This window comes from Vitis vinifera, chromosome 13 (assembly GCF_030704535.1).
Source record: "Vitis vinifera cultivar Pinot Noir 40024 chromosome 13, ASM3070453v1".
NCBI classification, from domain to species: Eukaryota; Viridiplantae; Streptophyta; class Magnoliopsida; order Vitales; family Vitaceae; genus Vitis; species Vitis vinifera.
Window position 1 is genome coordinate 18,241,700 of NC_081817.1, and position 19,877 is coordinate 18,261,576.

Sequence of the window (19,877 nt, forward strand, 5' to 3'; positions counted from 1 at the left end):
GTCTTCCTCCATTGATACTAGGGAAAATGCTTTTGAAAACCATTCATCTGCAAGTTACAAAGGGAAATGAGATTATGTGATTTGGGAAGAGAATTAAGCTTTGGAAGAGAATTAAGCTTCGGAATATTGCCAATATGCAACCGATAATTTCTAATTCTATCACTTTTATTCTAACATGTGATTTGGAAAGAGAATTAAGCTTCGAAATATTTCCAAAATGCAAGGAATTGAGGAGGCCAAGTGGGCAACCACCATAGCTAGTTCGCAAACAAATGATAGCATTGGAAGTGGAACACAACACATAAACTTCAAAAACAAAACATGTTTCTCACGATCATAAATACCAAGATGTTTAAGCATGAGGTAAGTCATCTCTTGACAATGATGTGAGAGAGACACAAACAACATACCAGTATTCAAGAGAAGTAGCATTCTTCTTTTGCATTCGACAACATTCATTTATTTTACATCCCAAATTTTAGCAACTCGGGATTTCCACCTTCTTTAGGATTGTAAGAAGTTGGCCTCTTGAAAACACATGAGAGGGCATTTAGAAATCTGAAAGAATTCCAGAGACTTTCTATTGCTTGAATTGTGAATCATTCCAATCATAAATACCAAGGTTCTAAGATCAAGTAAGGCATCTCTTAATAATGATGTGAGAGATAAAGACAAGCAGTACACCAGTATTCAAGAGAAGTAGTATTCTTCTTTTGCATTCGACAACAATCATCTACTCTACACCCCAAATTTTAGCAACTTAGGATCTCCACTTTCATTAGGATTGTAGAAAGTTGGCCTCTTGGAAACACATGAGAGGATATTTAGAAATCTAAAAGAATTCCAAAGACTTGTTATTGCTTGAATTGTGAATCATTCCAATCATAAATACCAAAGTGTTCCAAGATCAGGTAAGACATCTCTTGGCAATGATGTGAGAGATAGAGACAGGGAGCATACCAGTATTCAAGAGAAGTAGTATTCTTCTTTTGCATTCGACAACAGTCATCTACTCTACACCCCAAATTTTAGCAACTCAAGATCTCCACCTTCATTAGGATTGCAGGAAGCTGACCTCTTGGAAACATATGAGAGGATATTTAGAAATCTGAAAGAATTCCAGACACTTGTTGCTTGAATTGTGAATCATTCCAATCATAAATACCATGGTGTTTCAAGATTAGGTAAGGCATTTCTTGGCAATGATGTGAAAGATAGAGACAAGCAGCATACTAGCATTTAAGAGAAGTAGTATTCTTCTTTTGCATTCAACAACATTCATCTACTCTACACCCCAAATTTTAGCAACTCAAGATCTCCACCTTCATTAGGATTATAGGAAGCTAGCCTCTTGGAGACACGTGAGAGGACATTTAGAAATTTGAAAGAATTCTAGAGACTTGTTATTGCTTGAATGTGAATTATTCCAATCAGTAACAACCCCAAAGCCCTATATACAATTTTGAACTGTCAACCTTCTTACATTGAATGAAAAACTTGTCCCTAGGAAAAAGGTGTCTTGGGCATACAACCATCAATTATTAGCTCTCAAAGAGGCTTAAAGTTGTGCACCCTCTTGGTAGCTTCTAATTCATTACATCATATAACTTCCAGATATCCAATTGGCATGTCACTACACCTGAATGAAGTAGAAAACATGGTGAATAGGAAGTTAGACAACCTTTCACAAAAAGAATCCTACAAGAATACACCAAGCAGAACTTCTTGTTAACATAAATGAATTCACTTAGTTAAATTATTGCGTTAAAATTTAAATTGGAGAAATAAAAATACTAATGCTTGAGAATAAGTATTGAGAATAAGAGTTACCTTAATGAATGTAAGGATAGGATAGGGTTGAATTGGCTCTGCACCCATTTTTGCAATTTGAATTTATTATGGTTCAAAAATGAGTTTATGATATATCCTCAATTTAGGGGAAGCGAGCAATCTGGGGCCAATCTCTATCATTCTCCTTGAAACATCTTTGATTTCAAAGTTTGATAAAACTTAGAAGACAACCTTTCACTTGGCAAGGAGGACTAGAACAAGGCATCCCTCAATCTCTACAAGTTAAAGAAATGAAGTTTTGAAGACCAAGGGAGGAGGCTAGGTTTCCATATTTGACAATATTTTCATTGAAAGATTAATGAGAGTTGTAGCAAGAAATCCTGTCAAAAGGAAATTGCCTTTAACAATGTACAATATAAAATGAATGAACTAAGTTTTTAGAGAAGTGAATCTTTGGAGGCTCCACAAAAATAAGGGGTTTTAATACTCTTGCAAGTGTATTCATGAAATTGTTTCCTCAAAGGACTCCTGAACCTAGACAATGTACAACACAAAGCTGTTAAAGAGATGTGAGACTCTAAATCTGATGAGGTAGGACTTGAGATCCACATTTTCTTAAGTGAAGAATTCTGATGTTGTAAACACACTAGTAGTTTCTAGATTTAGATACTTCTCTTCAAATATTTGTATAATGTACATCTTCTTTGACATTGCTGCTCCAATAGGATGTCCAATAGGATGTGCAACCTATTTGGGCATACTACATGTACAACAAAAAATTTCATTAAAACAAAAAACTTTTACTAAAACAAAAATATGAAGTTAATGTCTAAGAAGATAAGATTTATATATAGTGAATGAGCATGTTTGATTTTAGCACAAAGGGAAAGACGCCAAAATTTTTAAGAATATCATCACCACAAGTACCTAATTTGCATCATTAAAAATTCCACAAGGATTTGATGGCTAGGCAATAAAATAATTCTAGTAAATGAGTTAAAATCAGCTAAGCTAAGAAAGATTAAATCCAAATAAGCATCAATCATTAAAGAATTAGCCAACTACGAAAGACTTCAAATGACATTTTCTCTGTAATTTCTGTTCCTAATTAGCCTCATGTGATTGTACCAAAATATTATTAATTTTCTTTAAAGGAAGTGGGTGACTCATATCTTTGAAAGGGTGTGAGAAGTGGAAATCCCTCGATCCCTAGTGATTCAAGAGGATAATTCCTATGGCTATTGTTGTCATCATACATCATTCAGCTAGCTATAGACCACAAAATTGAACAATCATGAATATGTAGATGCTTAAATATGGTATGTACTTTATCTAGTGGAAAAGCTTATGAGACTTGGACATCTCGAGATTTCTAGGAATTAAAACAGATACAAGTTGTTGCTTCTTGTTATAATTTATCTGGATTGCAATCATCAAGCACTAACTCCATTCACTACATGTTTTGAGCCTTCAACATAAATTCCATTCTTTCAGCCAAAAAAAAAATCATTAATAACTCATCTGAAAACCATTTTATGTTGCTCAAATTATAAAATGTAGGATGTAACTGACTTCCATCATTGAAAATGAATTGATATAACTTTACAATACTAGTATATTCAGCTTTTGAAATGGTTGAAACTGATCCTGGAATCAAAAATCACATACACAAGTAGATATTTAACAAAAGAGAATCCAAAATCTCTTCAATTGATTAATGTATAAATGAATTAATCAAAATTTTTAGAGATAATTATGGGGAGATGAACCTTGTACCTTTCAGTTTCTTATTCTTCTTGAACAGAGCAATGTGCATCAAGTGTTGAGCACCTAGGAATCTCCCTTCCTCCACAGGCAAAATCTGAACAATGTATCCTTTCTTCATATTCCACTTCCTTGCAAAATTCAAAACATGAAGAAAATATCATCAAAATTAAGACAAAAATAAGTGCATCAACTATCTCAAGAAGAGATATATGCCTACTGCGTACCTTTTGAAGAAGTCCACTTGGTTAGAGCACATTTTACATGGACGCCCAATCACTATAAGCAATTGAACCAAAGGAGAGTTCAAACATCTACAAAATTTGACGAACTCAAGTATCATAAAATACTTCATATGAATTCTAAATGATCTCATATCTAAAAAACATTGGCATAAAATTATTGTTTTTTACCTTACATGTTTCTTCCATGGTCATAATCAAAACTTTGTTTATCATAAGAAATCTTCTATGCTCATCTTGATTACTTACAATGAACACTGAAATGAAAAGAAAAAAAACCACAAAAAATGATGATTAGTTTGGTTTGATAAATTTAGCACGCATAATTTCCTTTTTCTTGCATGAGAAAAGAAAGAGTAAATATATATATATATATATATATATATATATATATATGAATTTAATAATTTTTTAAATTAGCAATTATAAAACTATTTTGGTTCTCATAAAATTTATGAGAAAGTAGAGAAAAAAAATTGTAAACTTTTTCTCTTGTTTGATTGTTTATCGAAAAATTGAGGGAAAAACAAAAATCTATGAGAAATTTATTTAACACTTCTGAGGAACCAAAAATGTTTTAGATGTTGTCAAATTGATAATTTAAACGTGTTTAATTCCAATTAAATGAGTTTAGTAAAACACATGAAATTGTGAATAAAATTATTTAAAAGCATTGAAATTCAAGTCATTAAAGTTGTCCATAAAATTTGGTATATTGAAGCAAGAAAAAAACAAAGCAATTTGAATGACTTGCTAATAAAGCAACTAACTAGAATATGCCCTAGAGTTGTTCAGTGCCCTCTATATAAGAAATAAATAGAGAACACAAAAAAAAAACCAAGAAAAAAAAACAATCAAACGAAAAACAGAGAACACTTCTTACGTTATTTTTTCTTAATTTTTCTGATTTATATACATTTTTGTTGGTTTTCTTTTGACCATAAAAGGTTCGAGCATTGGCATTGTCATGTGTAAATTATTGTGGCTACAAACTTCATTCGTATCCAATTGCACACCTATCCAAACTCTTGATGATGAAGGTATGATTGCATTTACTAGCATTAAATTGCTAAAATTTGTCATCCAAAGTTCCAATTTCTTTTGAACCTTGAAGACTTCATTTGCATTCTTGTAGGAATTAGACGTGGAATCATTTTGCAATGCTTGTGGTCTTGAGACCAGCAGTGATGAATGGGGAAATAAGTTCTTATCAACCAAGCAAACAAACTTCCATTATCCCAAGAAAGTCTTTCCAAGCTACTCTTATGGGTTTGGAACACTTTTAGAGGTAACAATCAATTGGAACTAGTTACTCTTTCAAACTTCTTATTGTACAAATATAGCCTGCATGTGCAACCATTTTTTATCCCATAATTTCAAAAATTTATGACACCTTCTAGTGGTTAGTTTTTCTGGGAATGGAGTAAAGCAATCTATTCACTCCGAGAAATTATCGTAAGAAGAATAGTAGATAACCTCGCAAGACCAAATTTATGTGTGTGCATGGAGGTGCATGTTTTCTGCATCCCAATCATGCAGCGTTGTGTCAAATGGAACAATAGCAGGTGATGATAAGTGGTATTTCTAAAATCTTCTAAGAGTATTCCATATATTGTAATATTGTTTTCTCAAAATTGTCTTTGAGTCTTATGTGTAAATATTAGAGTTGACCTCTTGTAAGCTATCAACTGATGTTGTAACTTAACTTGAAAGGGAAATTCTATAAATTTAGCCTTGGTTTGGCTCTTGGAAAGCAAAGAAAAATTAGGTTAATAGTGAGTTGATTTCTTCCCTTCCCATGGATGTAAGCACATTCTTAAATTATGTTAATTATGTTTTGGTTTATTTTGTTGTTTTCTTGTTTATTGTTCAATTGTCTCCGCATAACAAGTGGTATCAAAGTTGTTTCCAACACAATAGATGATTCCTATGCTAACACAATGTTTGAGGCTAAATGTAAGATGGTAAAAGTTTCTAGAATATTTCTGTATGACAACTGCCAATAAAGGATGTACTTAACAGGAAATTCGTAAGGTGTTACATGGCAAGTTGAACAAGACCAATAGCCAAAGATATCTGAAATATTTGGGGCCATTGATCCAACAATAGCAGAGAATAACACAAGAAGAGACCCTCTAATCACCATTTTTGCTTTTGATTCTTCTCTACAAAGCATCATCTCCTTTATACAAAAAGACAACCCATGGCTAAGCCCACATTATTCTCTACATATCCCAAAAAAACCCTCTAACCCATGGCATGGCGCACTTTTTGGGGGTATTTTTGCTACTAAATTTGTGGTAGTCTCTCAAATACCTAAACTATCCTCCAGATATTAAGGTATGGCCTACTCTTTGAGGTGGTATTAAGGTATGGCCTAAATTTGTTAAGAGAGGTTTTGGTGTGGAAACTAGAGGGCTTTACACACGTTGCATGTATTTTCTTTTGCATGCATTACACGTAGATCGGAGTTTATGCAGTTACTCACTTTTTGTGAGTCCAATAGTACTGTAGTGCCACGTCACCATATGATGGGCTCTTTAGTCTTTTCAAACCCAAAAAAAAAAACTAATACTAAAAGGACTGCTAACTAGCTATGTGGAGGTGAACCTCTATAGCTAGCTTCTTAGAGGGACCATGATCACTTAGGCCAAGAAAGTTTGAGGTGATAATAGGTTTGTGATGCCCTTAGATGTTTTAGACACATGTGTGTTACACTAATGTATGCAACGAGTCTATAACCTTGATTGACAGGTCCGGGTAATCTTTGAAATTCCACTGTGATAGGAAGGTTCCATGTGAACAACAGTTGCACATGGGTTAGTCAATCTTAAGAGACGGGGGAAGCCCGTTTAATAGCACACAATGTGCAAGCTTTGAAAGGCAATCAGGTTAACATTTTTTAATTGGGACATGATAGCGAACAACAACATTAGGTAGTTTGGAGATGTCGTCATATTAATTGTTATCAATATTTTTATTTATTCAATAGAAATTGAGGATTAAAAAAATACCACAAAAATTAGAAAAAACAAAATTAATTACATGGCTTACATTTCAAATATTTAATAAAATATTGTTTGAAAATTGAATATCATACATTATTAAATGGCTGGATTCTCTTCTTTATTTTTTTAATTGTCTCATCCTATTAAATTACTCATCTAATATTAATTTATTTTAAAGGTAAAATTAATTATTTTGTAAAAAAAACTTTTAATTGACCAGAGTTTGTGCCATGCATCTAATATATACTTAAATACTTTTCCATGCTATAATCCTCCAACAAAGGAATGAAATCAAAACTTAAAAATCATTTATATATATAGATATATGTTATTAAGTTTAGGTAGTGAAGCAATTATTGTGAATATAAAATTAATGCCAAAAATTTTGATTGTTCTTTCACGTTCTCCACAACCAAACAAAGGATATAAGAAAAATCAAGAAAGAAATTTAGGGTAGTTTGATTTTTTGTTCTCATCTTGTCGTGAAGTTAATAGAGGAATGCTTGGGTTAGTGCTTGACAGTTAGGTGACACTAGGGTATAATGATTCTTCCAATCAAGTAAATATTATCCGCTTTAATTTCAATGGATCATCATCACTTTAAATTGCATCCACATGGTTAAGAGCAACTCATATGTGTATAATATCATGAATTTCTTCTTATTCAATATGGAATATCAAATTAGGTATCTTTCAATTTTAGGTATTGTATAAGTGTTTCAATTCAAATGACTTGGCTTAATGTATACTCAAAGCCTTTACAAAGGAACGTACATGTAATAAAGTGAAAATTAAACCTTGTCGCCCGTCTATCTCTAGTATGAAACACAACTCCATTAGCGCTTAAACATCTGCAAAAAAAGATATACACCTTTGTTACATTAATTAAAATAAATGATAGAAAAACAGACTCCATATATCCATGTACAATATTTGATTAGATTTGTTATATATATAAAGAGAGAGAGAGAGAGAAAAAGAAAAAAAAACTGCTTAGATTAAGGATCTCATTAATTAATACCTAGAAAATATAAAATAATAAAAAAAGATTAGAAGGTGTGAATTATAAGATAAGACTACATTTTTGAATTAGATTCATCGAAAGATGGCATATTGTATGAACATTTTTACTCTATATATAAAAACTTATATTATGGTTGAGATGTATTAATTTGTCATATTTTTGGACAATTCAAGTAATGAGTAATTACACTAAATTAAATTATTGACCTTATTAATTGATACCTCAACAGTATAAAATAGTAAGAAATGAATAATACAAACTTCATCGAAATATTTTTATAGACATATTGCGTAAATATTCTTATTTAATAAAATTTTATATGTCATTAAATAAATAGAGAATTTTAACATTAATTGCAATGCTAAGTAGAGGAGATCTCATATTTAAGCTGATGATTAAGGCTTATTTGATAAAACTTAATATTTATTACTTAATAACTTAAGTTGACTTTAAGTTAAATTATATTTAAGTTACTCAAAATTTATTATTTAATATTTACTTTAAGTATTAAAGTTATTTGATAAAATTAATTTAAAAATCATTTTAAATTATCAAATTGTCATATTTATCTTCGTTAATTTGATAACTAGATGCAGATAAATGAAACAAAATAAAATTGAGATTAAGAATAAATTAATTACTTTGATTTAACACTTAAAATTAAAAGTAACTTTAAGATATAATATTAAGTTATTTTATCAAATATATTTAATCTATTTAATAATTAAATTAAGTTATTAAGTTAATGAATGATTACCAAACACCCTATAAGACCCAAAAAATCGAATGAGTTTTAATAGTATTCAGGATGGACATGACTAGGTGGCGGTTCAATGCTGATTAATCATAATTCAATCAAGGCAAAATATGTAACAAATACAAGTCAAACTGCACCATCCAAATGGGCGCCAAGAAGTTACATTTGACAAATGCCATTAAACCTCTACAGCTAGCAATTATTTTGATCACAGAAAAAATGGCAAAAAAGTGTGTCGTACTTCATCTTGAAGCCCATTAACTTCATCTTAATTTGATCCAAATTGCAGAAACATGCAAAACTCCATGAATCTATGGTGCTATGGTGGCCTACATTCATATAACTGGGGACACTTTGGTTTACACCACAATGACCCCAAACAGGGTTTGTAGAGGCTTTATCAAGATCACTAGCTTTAAAAGACTAAGGAAAGAAAGATGTTCTCAATGAAAACTTGGAGTCAAATTGCAGATAAAGACCTAAAACTCCCACTCAATGTGTTTTAGGAATTGTTGTTTCATGGGGATAAGCTGCTTGGTTTGTACATGTCTCCTTGGTGATACTTAGAGATTGGCAAAGTATATTCTCCTTTGTGATCTGGTTTGTATATGGGCAGATGAATGTTCATGCCAGGTTCATATATGTTTCTGATATATATCACCCTGGAAGGATCTAGATCAAGGGGATGAGTTTGAAAAGCTTGAGTAGGTTTAAGATGTTCCCAGAATTGGTGAGCATGATATATATCAACATGATATTGCAGAAGACAACAGAGCTTCTGAAATATATCAGGTTCAATAGTAGGAAATCTTATCAGCTGTCACTTATTGTAATCCTATGCTCTCAATATTCATTTGTTGAAGAAGAAGAAAAAATTGCTGTCACACTATTCAATTACCGGAGAATGTTCAATTATAGAAGAAAATAATATTCACTAGACTCTTTCAACTTAATCAACATGCAGAGAAAAGCCGTCGGGTGGCCAATTATTCACATACCAACTTACATACATCGTCTCTCTACCTCTACTTGTTACTCATTAGCCAAGCTTATAGTAATATAAGCTTGGGTTCATCTCTCCATGTCTCTGATGACAACTCCACATGGGGTTCGCCTTCTGGTGATTTTGCATTTGGATTCTGACCCTCTCCAAGTGAAAAGGATCAATATCCTTCTTGCTATCTGGACTGCAAATGGAAGTTAACTGGTGCCAAGAGGATCAAAAGTTGAGCTTACTACCAATGGACAACTTGTTCTCCAGAGGCTAAGAGATGAAGACAAAGACTGGTAATGTGAGCAGCGAAGCAGTGCATGGTGCCATGCTTGGACATGGAAATTGTATACCAGTATATGGGAGAGCTTCAAGCACCCAACTAATACCATATTGCCAACCCAGGGATTGGTGTTGGAGCCTCCTGTGCAGTTGCTATTTTTGAGGACCTGAGGTTTGCAAATGGAACTGGAAGCTGTTGGAGGAAAAGACTACCTCTTTCAAATGGGAGGTTGGATCAAACTGATGTTTCCAGAAGTGCTCTAATCAAGAAGTCCAGTGAACTAACGTCAGGCAGAGGCAACCAAAATAAAGCAATTCTAATACTCTCAGTCCTCTTAGGCCCCTCTGCGTTTTTCTTCTTCGTTTCTCTGGCTGCAATTTCTCTAGTTTTCTACCACTTGAACCTCAAAAATCTGCAGCTTTATCACAGAATCCTGAGTACAAGCGATGGTAGAAGCCTTTGACACTGTCTATAAAGGGATATTACCATCAGGTTCTGGAAATTCTGTTGCTGAAAAGAAGTTGGAGAAGGTGGTGGGAGAAGATGAGAAAGAATTCAAAGCAGAAGTGAATGTGATAGGCCAAACTCACCATAAGAATCAAGGACAGTTGCTGCGTTACTGTCATGAGGGTGAACACTGACTACTGGTGTTTTTTTTTATTTTATTTTTTTATGCACAATGGCTCTTTATCAAGCTTCCTTTCTGGAGGCGCCCAAGGACTTGTGTACCTACATGAAGAATGCAGTAAACAGATCATCCATTGTGACATAAAGCCCTCAGAACATAACTCTTAGATGATTCTTCTACAGCCAAAGTTGCAAACTCGGACTGGGAAAGCTTCTGATAATCAACCAGACTAGAACACTCACAGGCATCAGAGGGACTATGGGGTATATTCAGACAACTCGAGCAGCCTATGTCTCTTATAATAACACGTTATGAAGCATCAGCTCAATGCCAAGGTTCAATCTGCAAAGCAAGGGATTCATCAATGTTTCCTTCAAACTAAATAACAAGGAACAGAAATGGATCATTCTGCATTTTCAGTGGTGTTTGTTATAGCATTTATACAAGAACTCTAGGGGTTTCTATGTATAACTTCATTCCTATTTTGTCAGTGAATATGGTGATGGTGTTATATTATAAATCATAGTGAACTGGTGGAATTTGATCATTTGGCCAACTTTATCCAAAACTGTTTCACGGTTGAGGGGATTGTTGACTTTGCCCTGGGCGAAACAGCAATTTCTTAAGAAGCTGGGTAACGAAGAGTACCATAATTTGGACTGGTTTCAATGGAAACTCTCCTGTTTTTGTGCATGGTATCTTCAGCTTCAGCTTTTCCTATGCTTTTGACTATCCTGAAACTGATCCAAATCTCTTCAATTGATTAAATGTATAAATGAATCCTATTCATTGTTTGGAGTAACAACCAAATTCTGGAAGACTGGGAAAGTTTCAACACTGGAGAGAAAACAAAATGACAAGACCATAAATTCTGGAAGAGGGCTTTGCTTTCTAATCATTACCATAATTTTAGAGCTCAACCCGGGTGAGTAAATTATATTTCAGAATGTTCAGAAGATAATTCTGAAGTGATGAACCTTCTACTCACAGTTTCTTGTTCTTCTTGAACAGAGCAATGAACATCAATAGTTCAGCACCCAGGAATCTCCCCTTCCTTCAATTCCTTTACTGGGAAAACTCTGCCAAAATCATAACAATCTGTCCTCTTCCTTGGAGGAAAAGTCACCTTCCCAATCAAGAAAATCATCAGGATTAATTTGAGCAAAACATCAGAGTATACATCAAGAAAGCCTTGATCAAAATCAAAATACATCAAGAGCTGCCATTTTCTTCTATTTCCTCTTCCCTGAATGGAATGCCTTTTGGACTGAGGTGATCAATGGTAACAGTCTAACACACTCCTTAAGCTCTGATTGAGGTCAACGGGGATTGGCACATTTAATGACTTTTGAAATCATAGCTGTGTGAAGGGAGGCAAACATGAATCTCAGGATAATCAACAAGTCAACAACTATCAATCAGCAAGGAAAAGGAAATACCTTTGGATATTTACAAATCAAAAATTTGAGAGAGTCCAGCTTCTCTGTACAGAAAGGCTTGAGCTTATTCCATGGCCAGGCTTTAGATGGTTCTGAATTACGGATGAGAGGGTTGAGTTTTCTTTTATTCTGCAACAAGATTAAAAACATCAATGAAACACTAAAAGTTTATATATAGAAGCCCTTTAAAGATAAGAACTGGTAAGAAAGCTCACCCATGGTCTAGTAAAACAACATCTGTTAGATAAGTAACCGCCATTCGATTGTCCAGCTAATGCATTTAGATCTAAGATAAGATATGGAAAAATAGTCAAAAATAGCTGAAGACAGTCCAAAAACTCATTTGACTAATAATTTTCTAAAAGCAGTAACATAAAACCTGGATGAAGAATCCACCCCTCTACCTGACACCACTTCAATACCAAATAAAATGTTACGATGACCATTTATGGTCTTAAGAGACAGTGGATGTTGTTTGGGCTCAAGACCTAAGACAAGCCAAAAAACAAGAAGAAAACATCAAAATTGGCACAGAAACAAGTACATCAACTATCTAATAAAGAGATTTATGCATGTAACAAATGCAAATGAAATATGAAACAAGATTTTCATGGATTAAACAAAAATAGATGGCAAAATAGAAGGATAAGGTCACAGACAGGACAATATTAAAAGAAATGATTATTTGTCCCACCTGAAAATCAAGGCATTCAGAACAGTACACATTTGTAAGTAGTCCATGGAAACCAGGGAACATATGCAGATGTTGTATTCTATTGCATAAGGCAAACACTCAATACTTACAAGCATAACCATGCCCAGAAAGCCATGAATCCCTTTTAGTTTTGCTTTTTTACCTATTCCCATCTCTTATGGCCAGAAGTGCCCAGGATGATATAACATCACCAAATAAGTTAGAAACCAGCCCATCCAGCAGGTTGAGTAGCCAGCTTGCCCTCAATCTTCTTTGAGTCAACAAACAGCTGGGCATTATTGCCTCCAATGGAGGGTCTGGAAATATTAGAGCTGGCACCAGGGGTGGCTGTAAAACTCTCTGTTCCAAAACCCCAAGTTTCAGGGCCAGAAGTTGCTTCTGTGGCTGGTTTGTTGTGATGGCCATTTCGGGTCCTAACAGACTTGCTATTGTTGTCTGGGCACCTACCTCAGAGAAAGCCTGCCATGGATTAGAGTCCTGACATGGCTGAAACTGATCCTGAAATTAAAGTGCACATACACAAGTAGATATTTAACAGAAGAGTATCCAAATCTCTTCAATTGATTAATGTGCAAAAGAATTAATCAAAATTTTTAGAGATAATTATAGGGAGATGAACCTTGTACCTCTCAGTTTCTTATTCTTCTTGAACAGAGCAATGAGCATCAAGTGTTGAGCACCCAGCAATCTCCCTTCCTCTACAGGCAAAATCTGAACAATCTATCCTTTCTTCATATTCCACTTCCTTGCAAAAGTCAAAACATGAAGAAAATATCATCAAAATTGAGACAAAAAGAAGTGCATCAACTATCTCAAGAAGAGATTTATGCCTATTGCTTACCTTTTGAAGAAATCCACTTGGTTAGAGCACATTTTACATGGACGCCCAATCAGTGCAAGTTGCTGAACCAAAGGAGAGTTCAAACATCTAGGCTCATCTTGATTATTGTAATGAACACTGAAATGAAAAAAAAAAATGAATTTAATAATTTTTAAAAATGAGCAATTATAAAACTATTTTGGTTCTCATAAAATTTACGGGAAAGTAAAGAAAAAAAAATTGTAAACTTTTTTGTTTTTGTTTGATTGTTTATGGGAAATTTGAGGGGAAAAAAAATCTATGAGGAATTTATTTAACACTTCTTAGGAACCAAAAATGTTTTAGTTGTTATCAAATCGATAATTTAAACATGTTTAATTCCAATTAAATGAGTTTAATCAAACACATGAAATTGTAAATAAAATTATTTAAAAGCATTGAAATTCAAGTCATTAAAGTTGTCCATAAAATTTGGTATATTAAAGCAAGAAAAAAACAAAGCAATTTGAATGACTTGCTAATAAAGCACCTAACTAGAATAAATAAAGCAGCTAACTATATAAGAAATTATAAAATAAAAATAAAAAATAAAAAATAAAATTGCCAAAAAAAAAACAAACAAAATATCCATGGTTCTTACGTTATTTTTTTCTTAATTTTTAAATAGTTATAAATGGTTCATTTAATTTTTGCAAACTACGAAATCAAAATAGAGCATGAAAATGTGTTCAACATTTGTTTCAAGCTTGAAGCTTCAAGAAAAAAGAAAATCTTAAATCAAATAAACAGAAAGAAAAGTTCAAGCGCAAAAGAATTACCTAACTGTGTATTGGCGGAGTGGCACTTTGATTAAAATAGCACTTCATTGATCACTATTTTAGGAATGAGATCTATATAACGCCATTCTTCCCCTTTCTCAAATTGACACCGTTTTTCCAGTAAATGACCTCATTAGAACTACAATAAGTGAAGTGATAATGTCATCTAATTAGTAAACCAAACCAAGTCAATAAACTAGAACTTCCTCTAGTATAAAGGTCTTGATACATTAGATATTGAATTTGTTGGACCTGGCAAGGTAGAAGTAGTAATGCTCATTTTTTATTGTGACAGATTATAGAGAAAATTAGACACTGGGAAAATACCAAGCCAGGAGCCATGTCAAGAGCTGCTTTCTTGTTAAAAATTAAGTCCAATTAGAAAATTACAGTAGCGCGTAAGAGAAATTGAAAGTGGTGTTGAGAAGAGAAAGAGGAAGAATGATGTGTTGGGAATGAGATGTAATACCTTATTTATTAATACACAGGGGATGTGGGCAATCTTGGGCCAATCATCTCCTTCCTCCTTCGAGTACCTTTGTGTTAGATGTGGGCAATCCCGCACATACACTCGTGAAAGGGTGTCAGGCAATAGTCCTTCCGTTGGCAAAATCGATCGGAGCTTAGGGCAACTGTAGATTTCTAGCTCTTCAAGAGAGGTGAGGGTTTGGAGAGACAGGGAGGCTAGGGATTCCAGATTCTGGAATTCTGAAAGGGTAAGGGAGGAGAGAGTTGTAGGAAAAATAATCGAGTGGGGGTCATCCGAAAAGGAAGTTGCATCTGGAAACATGCCACCAATCCAGAGGAGTTTAAGAGAGGTGAGTCTGGAAAGGCCCCATTGGGATAGGGGGGTCTTGATATTCTCAAAGTGAGAGATCTCGAGTGATGTAAGATGAGTGAGGGTGTTGAGGCAATCTGGTAGGGTTTTGAGATTAGGATACCTCTCGATGGTTAAAGATTGAAGTGAATTATTAGTAGAGTGAAACATCTCCTCTGAAATTGACTCGAGGTGTTCACAATCCTCAATGTGAAGTTGCTCAAGGGTGGATGGAAACTTGCCTCTTGGGAAGGATGTGAGAGATGGACATTTACGGATTTCCAAGGCTTGGAGAGCAGCAGCATATGTGGAATCGTAGTGCATTATTCCCTCTGGTAGAGACTCTAGCCTTCTACAATCAATTATACTGAGCCTCTTGAGAGTGGCGGGTAACCCACCTTTCGGTAATCCAATAAGAGAATGACACCTATCTATCAATAAGTCTTCAAGGGCACACATGCCCATCATTCCTTCTGGAAGAGACTTGAGATTTTCACAAAACTCTATCTGTAGTCTCTTAAGGGTGGTGGGTAATTGCCCTTTTGGAAAGCAAATGAGAGATGGACACCTGGATATCACTAGCTCTTCAAGGAGACACAAGTTGTTGCTGTCAGTACTGTCGTTCCTCATCTTCAACATCATGCCATCAGGTAGACTCTTTAGACCTTGACAATTCTCAAGATCAAGATTTCTCAGCATTGGTGGGAAACCTACATCTGGAAATGACGCTAGCTTTGGACAATTGCTGATTGTCAATTCTTCAAGGCATGTTAGACTCTGCCATCCATTTGGAAGCCTCTCTAGTTTAGCACATCTATCTATTTCCAAAGACTGAAGATTGCATCCCAAGGATACAAGTTGGTCACAATCTCTAATCTCAAGAGAATGAGAGTTTTCCGATCCAAAACCATCCTCCCACAAATATACGAGTTCTTCGCATGCCCATACTTTCAAAACCCGAAGCCCTTGCAAAAATTGCACAAATCCTTCATGCAATTTGATAAGCCCTGAAATCCTAGAAATTGTTAACTCGGTGAGTGAGGTGAGGTCATTTCCACTGCTCAAGACCGCCTCATTACATCTTATTACTTGTAATTCCTTCAGCAGTGGAAGTCTTGAACGTGGAGACTCCAATTTTGGACAAAAGACAACAGAGAGCTTTGTAAGAGAAGGTAGGTAAGTGGGTAGTTTCATAATCAATTTGCGGCAACCCTGAATTGTAAGCTCATGGAGACAAGGGAATAATGACTCTGTTGAGGAAGACCAATCCTCCCAGTGCTCCCATTCTGACATGCTATAAAAATGTAGAGACTCTAGTGATGGGAAAAACTTACCTGCAGAAACACGAGTCTCTCCATAAAACTCTGCACCCACTTTTTTTACTACATCCATTCCTTGGATCCTCAACTGTTTGAGCGATGGCAACTGCCCCAAGCATGGTAAAGACGTGCACTTTCTGCAATCTATGAGACGTAGATCCACCATCTTAGAGAACAAGGCACCCCCTATCCAACGTGGGAATTCTGGACCACCATACAACTGAATGCAGAGTTTGTTCAGATTCGAACATGGTTGTAGAGAGTCAAGGACATCCATTTGATTCCTTTCATTCCCTGAACCATCCAACTCAGAACTCCACTGCATTATCAAGCTTTCAAGGTTACGCTTCGAACATGGTTGTAGAGAGTCAAGGACATCCATTTGATTCCTTTCATTCCCTGAACCATCCAACTCAGAACTCCACTGCATTATCAAGCTTTCAAGGTTACGCTTCGATTTTAAATCGGCATCCCTTGCATCTTGAATATTCACCACATTTTCCAATTTCGAAATGCAAAGTTCTCCTCGCAGATGTGACATGTCCTTCAACTCCTTGATTGTCAAACCGTTGTTTTTGTCCACAATGAAATTAGACAATATCCGCAAATCTTTTAGTTTGCCCATTCCTATAGGCATTTCTTGTAATTTTATTGCACCAGCAACGTCAAGATGTCGAAGATTGATTAGGTTACCGATGGTAATAGGCAACTTGATAAGCTCTTTACAACATGATAATTTCAATGTCTGAAGGTAAAAAAGATTACCAATTGAATCGGGTAACCATTTTATACTGGTGTGGGACAAATTAAGGTATCTCAAATGTTTCAACTTACCAAATGAATCTGGTATCTCACTTATCTTGTAATAAGCCAATGAGAGCACCCTTAAGTGCCCTAACCTTGGTATCAATTCTTCAAGCACCTTATCACTTATGAAGGAATGAAGTCCACTAGTTAATTCATCAATCGGCAAAGCTATGAACGTGCGCAAGCGCTCTTTCTTATGAAACGTTTCAAAATTTTTAAAGATATCATAGCGATGACGGATGAATGATGAATGACGAGTATTTTCAGGAACGGAGCGTTGCAAATCATCCAAATGCAAGCATGTGTCTCCAGCAATAGATTTAGCTAGATCGTTGATAAGGTCATGCATAACGAATCGTGATTTATTGCTATTGGACGATTGGAAAAATGACCTTGACAATAGTTCACAAAAATAATCATCACCAAGATCTTCCATTTTCTCATCCTCATTTGATTGTTGAATTAACCCCTCCGCCATCCACAAGAGGATTAGCTCTTCCTTCTTAAACTCATAATCTTGGGGAAATAATGCGCAATAAGTGAAACACCTTTTTAAATGTGAAGGGAGATGATTGTAGCTCAATCTCAAGGCAGGGATGATGTCACATTCCTTGTCTGTGAAATCCCATACTTTGCTGTACAATACTCTTTCCCATTCACACTCACGTAGTTTTTTAGAGCGCAAAAGGCCACCAAGGGCTCTTGCCGCTAAGGGCGAACCTCCACACTTCTCTACAATTCTCCTGCCAATTGATTCCAAATTTGGGTGCTCATCGATATTCATATGTTCAAAAGCATGTGTTTGAAATATCTTCAAACAATCATCATAAGGTAACTGTTTGAGCTCATGTAAGATCTTGTGGCCTCTCATCATGTTTGCAACATTATTATTGCGAGTTGTGACTAGAATTTTGCTTCCCTGTGCTCCCACCCAGAAAGGGGAGCATAGCCTGTCCAACTCATCGTAATCATCATTCCATAAATCATCCAAAACTATCAGAAATTTTTTTCCCTTCAATTCCTTCCTCAAATTTTCTTGAATTTCATGCAAGTCTTGTGAATTACTGCTTTGAGAATTAGTCACCAAGTTGAGAATTGTCTCTGTTATTTTCTTTGCATCGAACTGAACTGAGACAGTAACCCAAGCTTTTTTATCAAAATGCTTGGTTATGGTCTTATCGTCATAGTACACCAGTTTTGCCAGTGTGGTCTTGCCCATCCCACCCATGGCCACAATGGAAACTACAGAAAAATTGGTTTTAGTGGGTTCATTCCTAAGCAGCATACCAATTATAATCTCTTTTTCTGTCCCCCTGCCATAGACCTGAGGTTCATAGACAGTGAATGGCCTTCCACAAGCAGAGTTGGTTATCGCAGCCACCTTTTCTAGACGAAGCTCAGATTTTTGAGCCGAAATATCTCGTAAGCGGCGAGTGATTTCCCACACCTTGGACCTCATGTTAACATTAGGATTGAAAATGCGAAGACAAGTGGAGATGAGCTTGCGTACCTTGCTCGGCCTGCCTTGATGATCAGCTTCTTTGGCCGTGAGCTCCCGTTGCAAAGCTTCGTAGGCGAACTCATCCAAGATGTCCTCCATATCATAAGCCAAATCTTTCAGATTGCCCAGCCACTCTTTCACAGGGCGATCCGTGATCTGCTTGTCCTCCGCGTCATTAAGCTCTTCACGAATATCCGACAATTCTCTCTCCCATTTCTTGAGATCAGAGTACACCTGTTGGCGTGCAAAGTCGAGCAAATCAGTGGAGGCCAACTTGTCAAACAAGAGGCCGATGGCAGCAGAAAGAAGAGCGTCTCCCACAGCCTCCATGGTTGGTTTGTACTTTGTTTGGAGAGAGAGAGAGAGAGAGCAAATCAAGCCGTGGGTAAAAAAGTGAAGCAGAAAGAAGGGAGTCTGCTCTGTGAAGGCTTTAAATATTAGAAACTCATAAAACATTTGTTTTATGAATTTATTATATGCACCCATTTTCATTTTAATTATTTTGAGATGAGTCCTATTCCTCCCGTTGAGAGAGAGAGAGAGAGAGAGAGAGAGAGAGAGAGAGAGAGAGTTATTGCTGTGAGCCGGCATGCAACAACCTTACAGTGTAGCAATTGTTCAATTTTGACAGTGAAGGAGAGAGAGAGAGAGAATTATTGCTGTGAGATGGCATGCAACAACTTTAAAGCGTAGCAATTATTGAATTTTGACCGAAAGAGAGAGAGAAAATTATTGTTGTGGGATGGCATGCAACATCTTTAAAGTGTAGCAGTTATTGAATTTTGACCAATTATGTTAATGGGTTATATCCTCATCCCAAGTTCCCAACCCATCTTGATTACTTCAAAAAAAATTTATTCCGTCCCAAACCTGTACTAGAGTAGAACGGGGTCGGAATTTTTTTAGAAGTTATAGTCATCCTATCTTATTTACTATTTTCTGTTATTTTTATTATTTTAAAATTTTGTTTTTATTAAAATAAATGTAATTTATGAGTAAATAAATTATTTTTCATAAATTTTATATCCTACCTTGATAAAAAATAAATTTACAACTTCAATTTAAATATGTTTAAAGAAGAGAAATGGAAAAAAATAAATTATATTTACTTAATTTTATTTATAAATGAGATGGATTGAGATAATAGTTAGAG

At 35.2% G+C, this 19,877-nt stretch overlaps 1 protein-coding gene across 1 annotated transcript; it reads right to left on the reverse strand.

The window, feature by feature from the left end:
- Positions 1 to 12,142: 12,142 nt before the first annotated feature.
- Positions 12,143 to 19,144, reverse strand: LOC100852853 (putative disease resistance protein At3g14460). Its single transcript, XM_019224382.2, has 7 exons — positions 14,750 to 19,144; positions 14,281 to 14,419; positions 13,484 to 13,600; positions 13,269 to 13,387; positions 12,622 to 13,140; positions 12,307 to 12,415; positions 12,143 to 12,213 (listed from the first exon to the last, which is right to left on the reverse strand). The coding sequence occupies exons 1-2, from the start codon at positions 19,052 to 19,054 to the stop codon at positions 14,414 to 14,416; spliced, it is 4,311 nt and encodes a 1,436-aa protein (XP_019079927.1). The 5' UTR covers positions 19,055 to 19,144; the 3' UTR covers positions 12,143 to 12,213; positions 12,307 to 12,415; positions 12,622 to 13,140; positions 13,269 to 13,387; positions 13,484 to 13,600; positions 14,281 to 14,413.
- Between the last annotated feature and the right edge of the window lie 733 nt (positions 19,145 to 19,877).

What these genes read in the sequence shown, in the direction of transcription:
- LOC100852853 (XM_019224382.2), bottom strand. Translation starts at nt 19,054, where the DNA reads ATGGAGGCTGTGGGAGACGCTCTTCTTTCTGCTGCCATCGGCCTCTTG.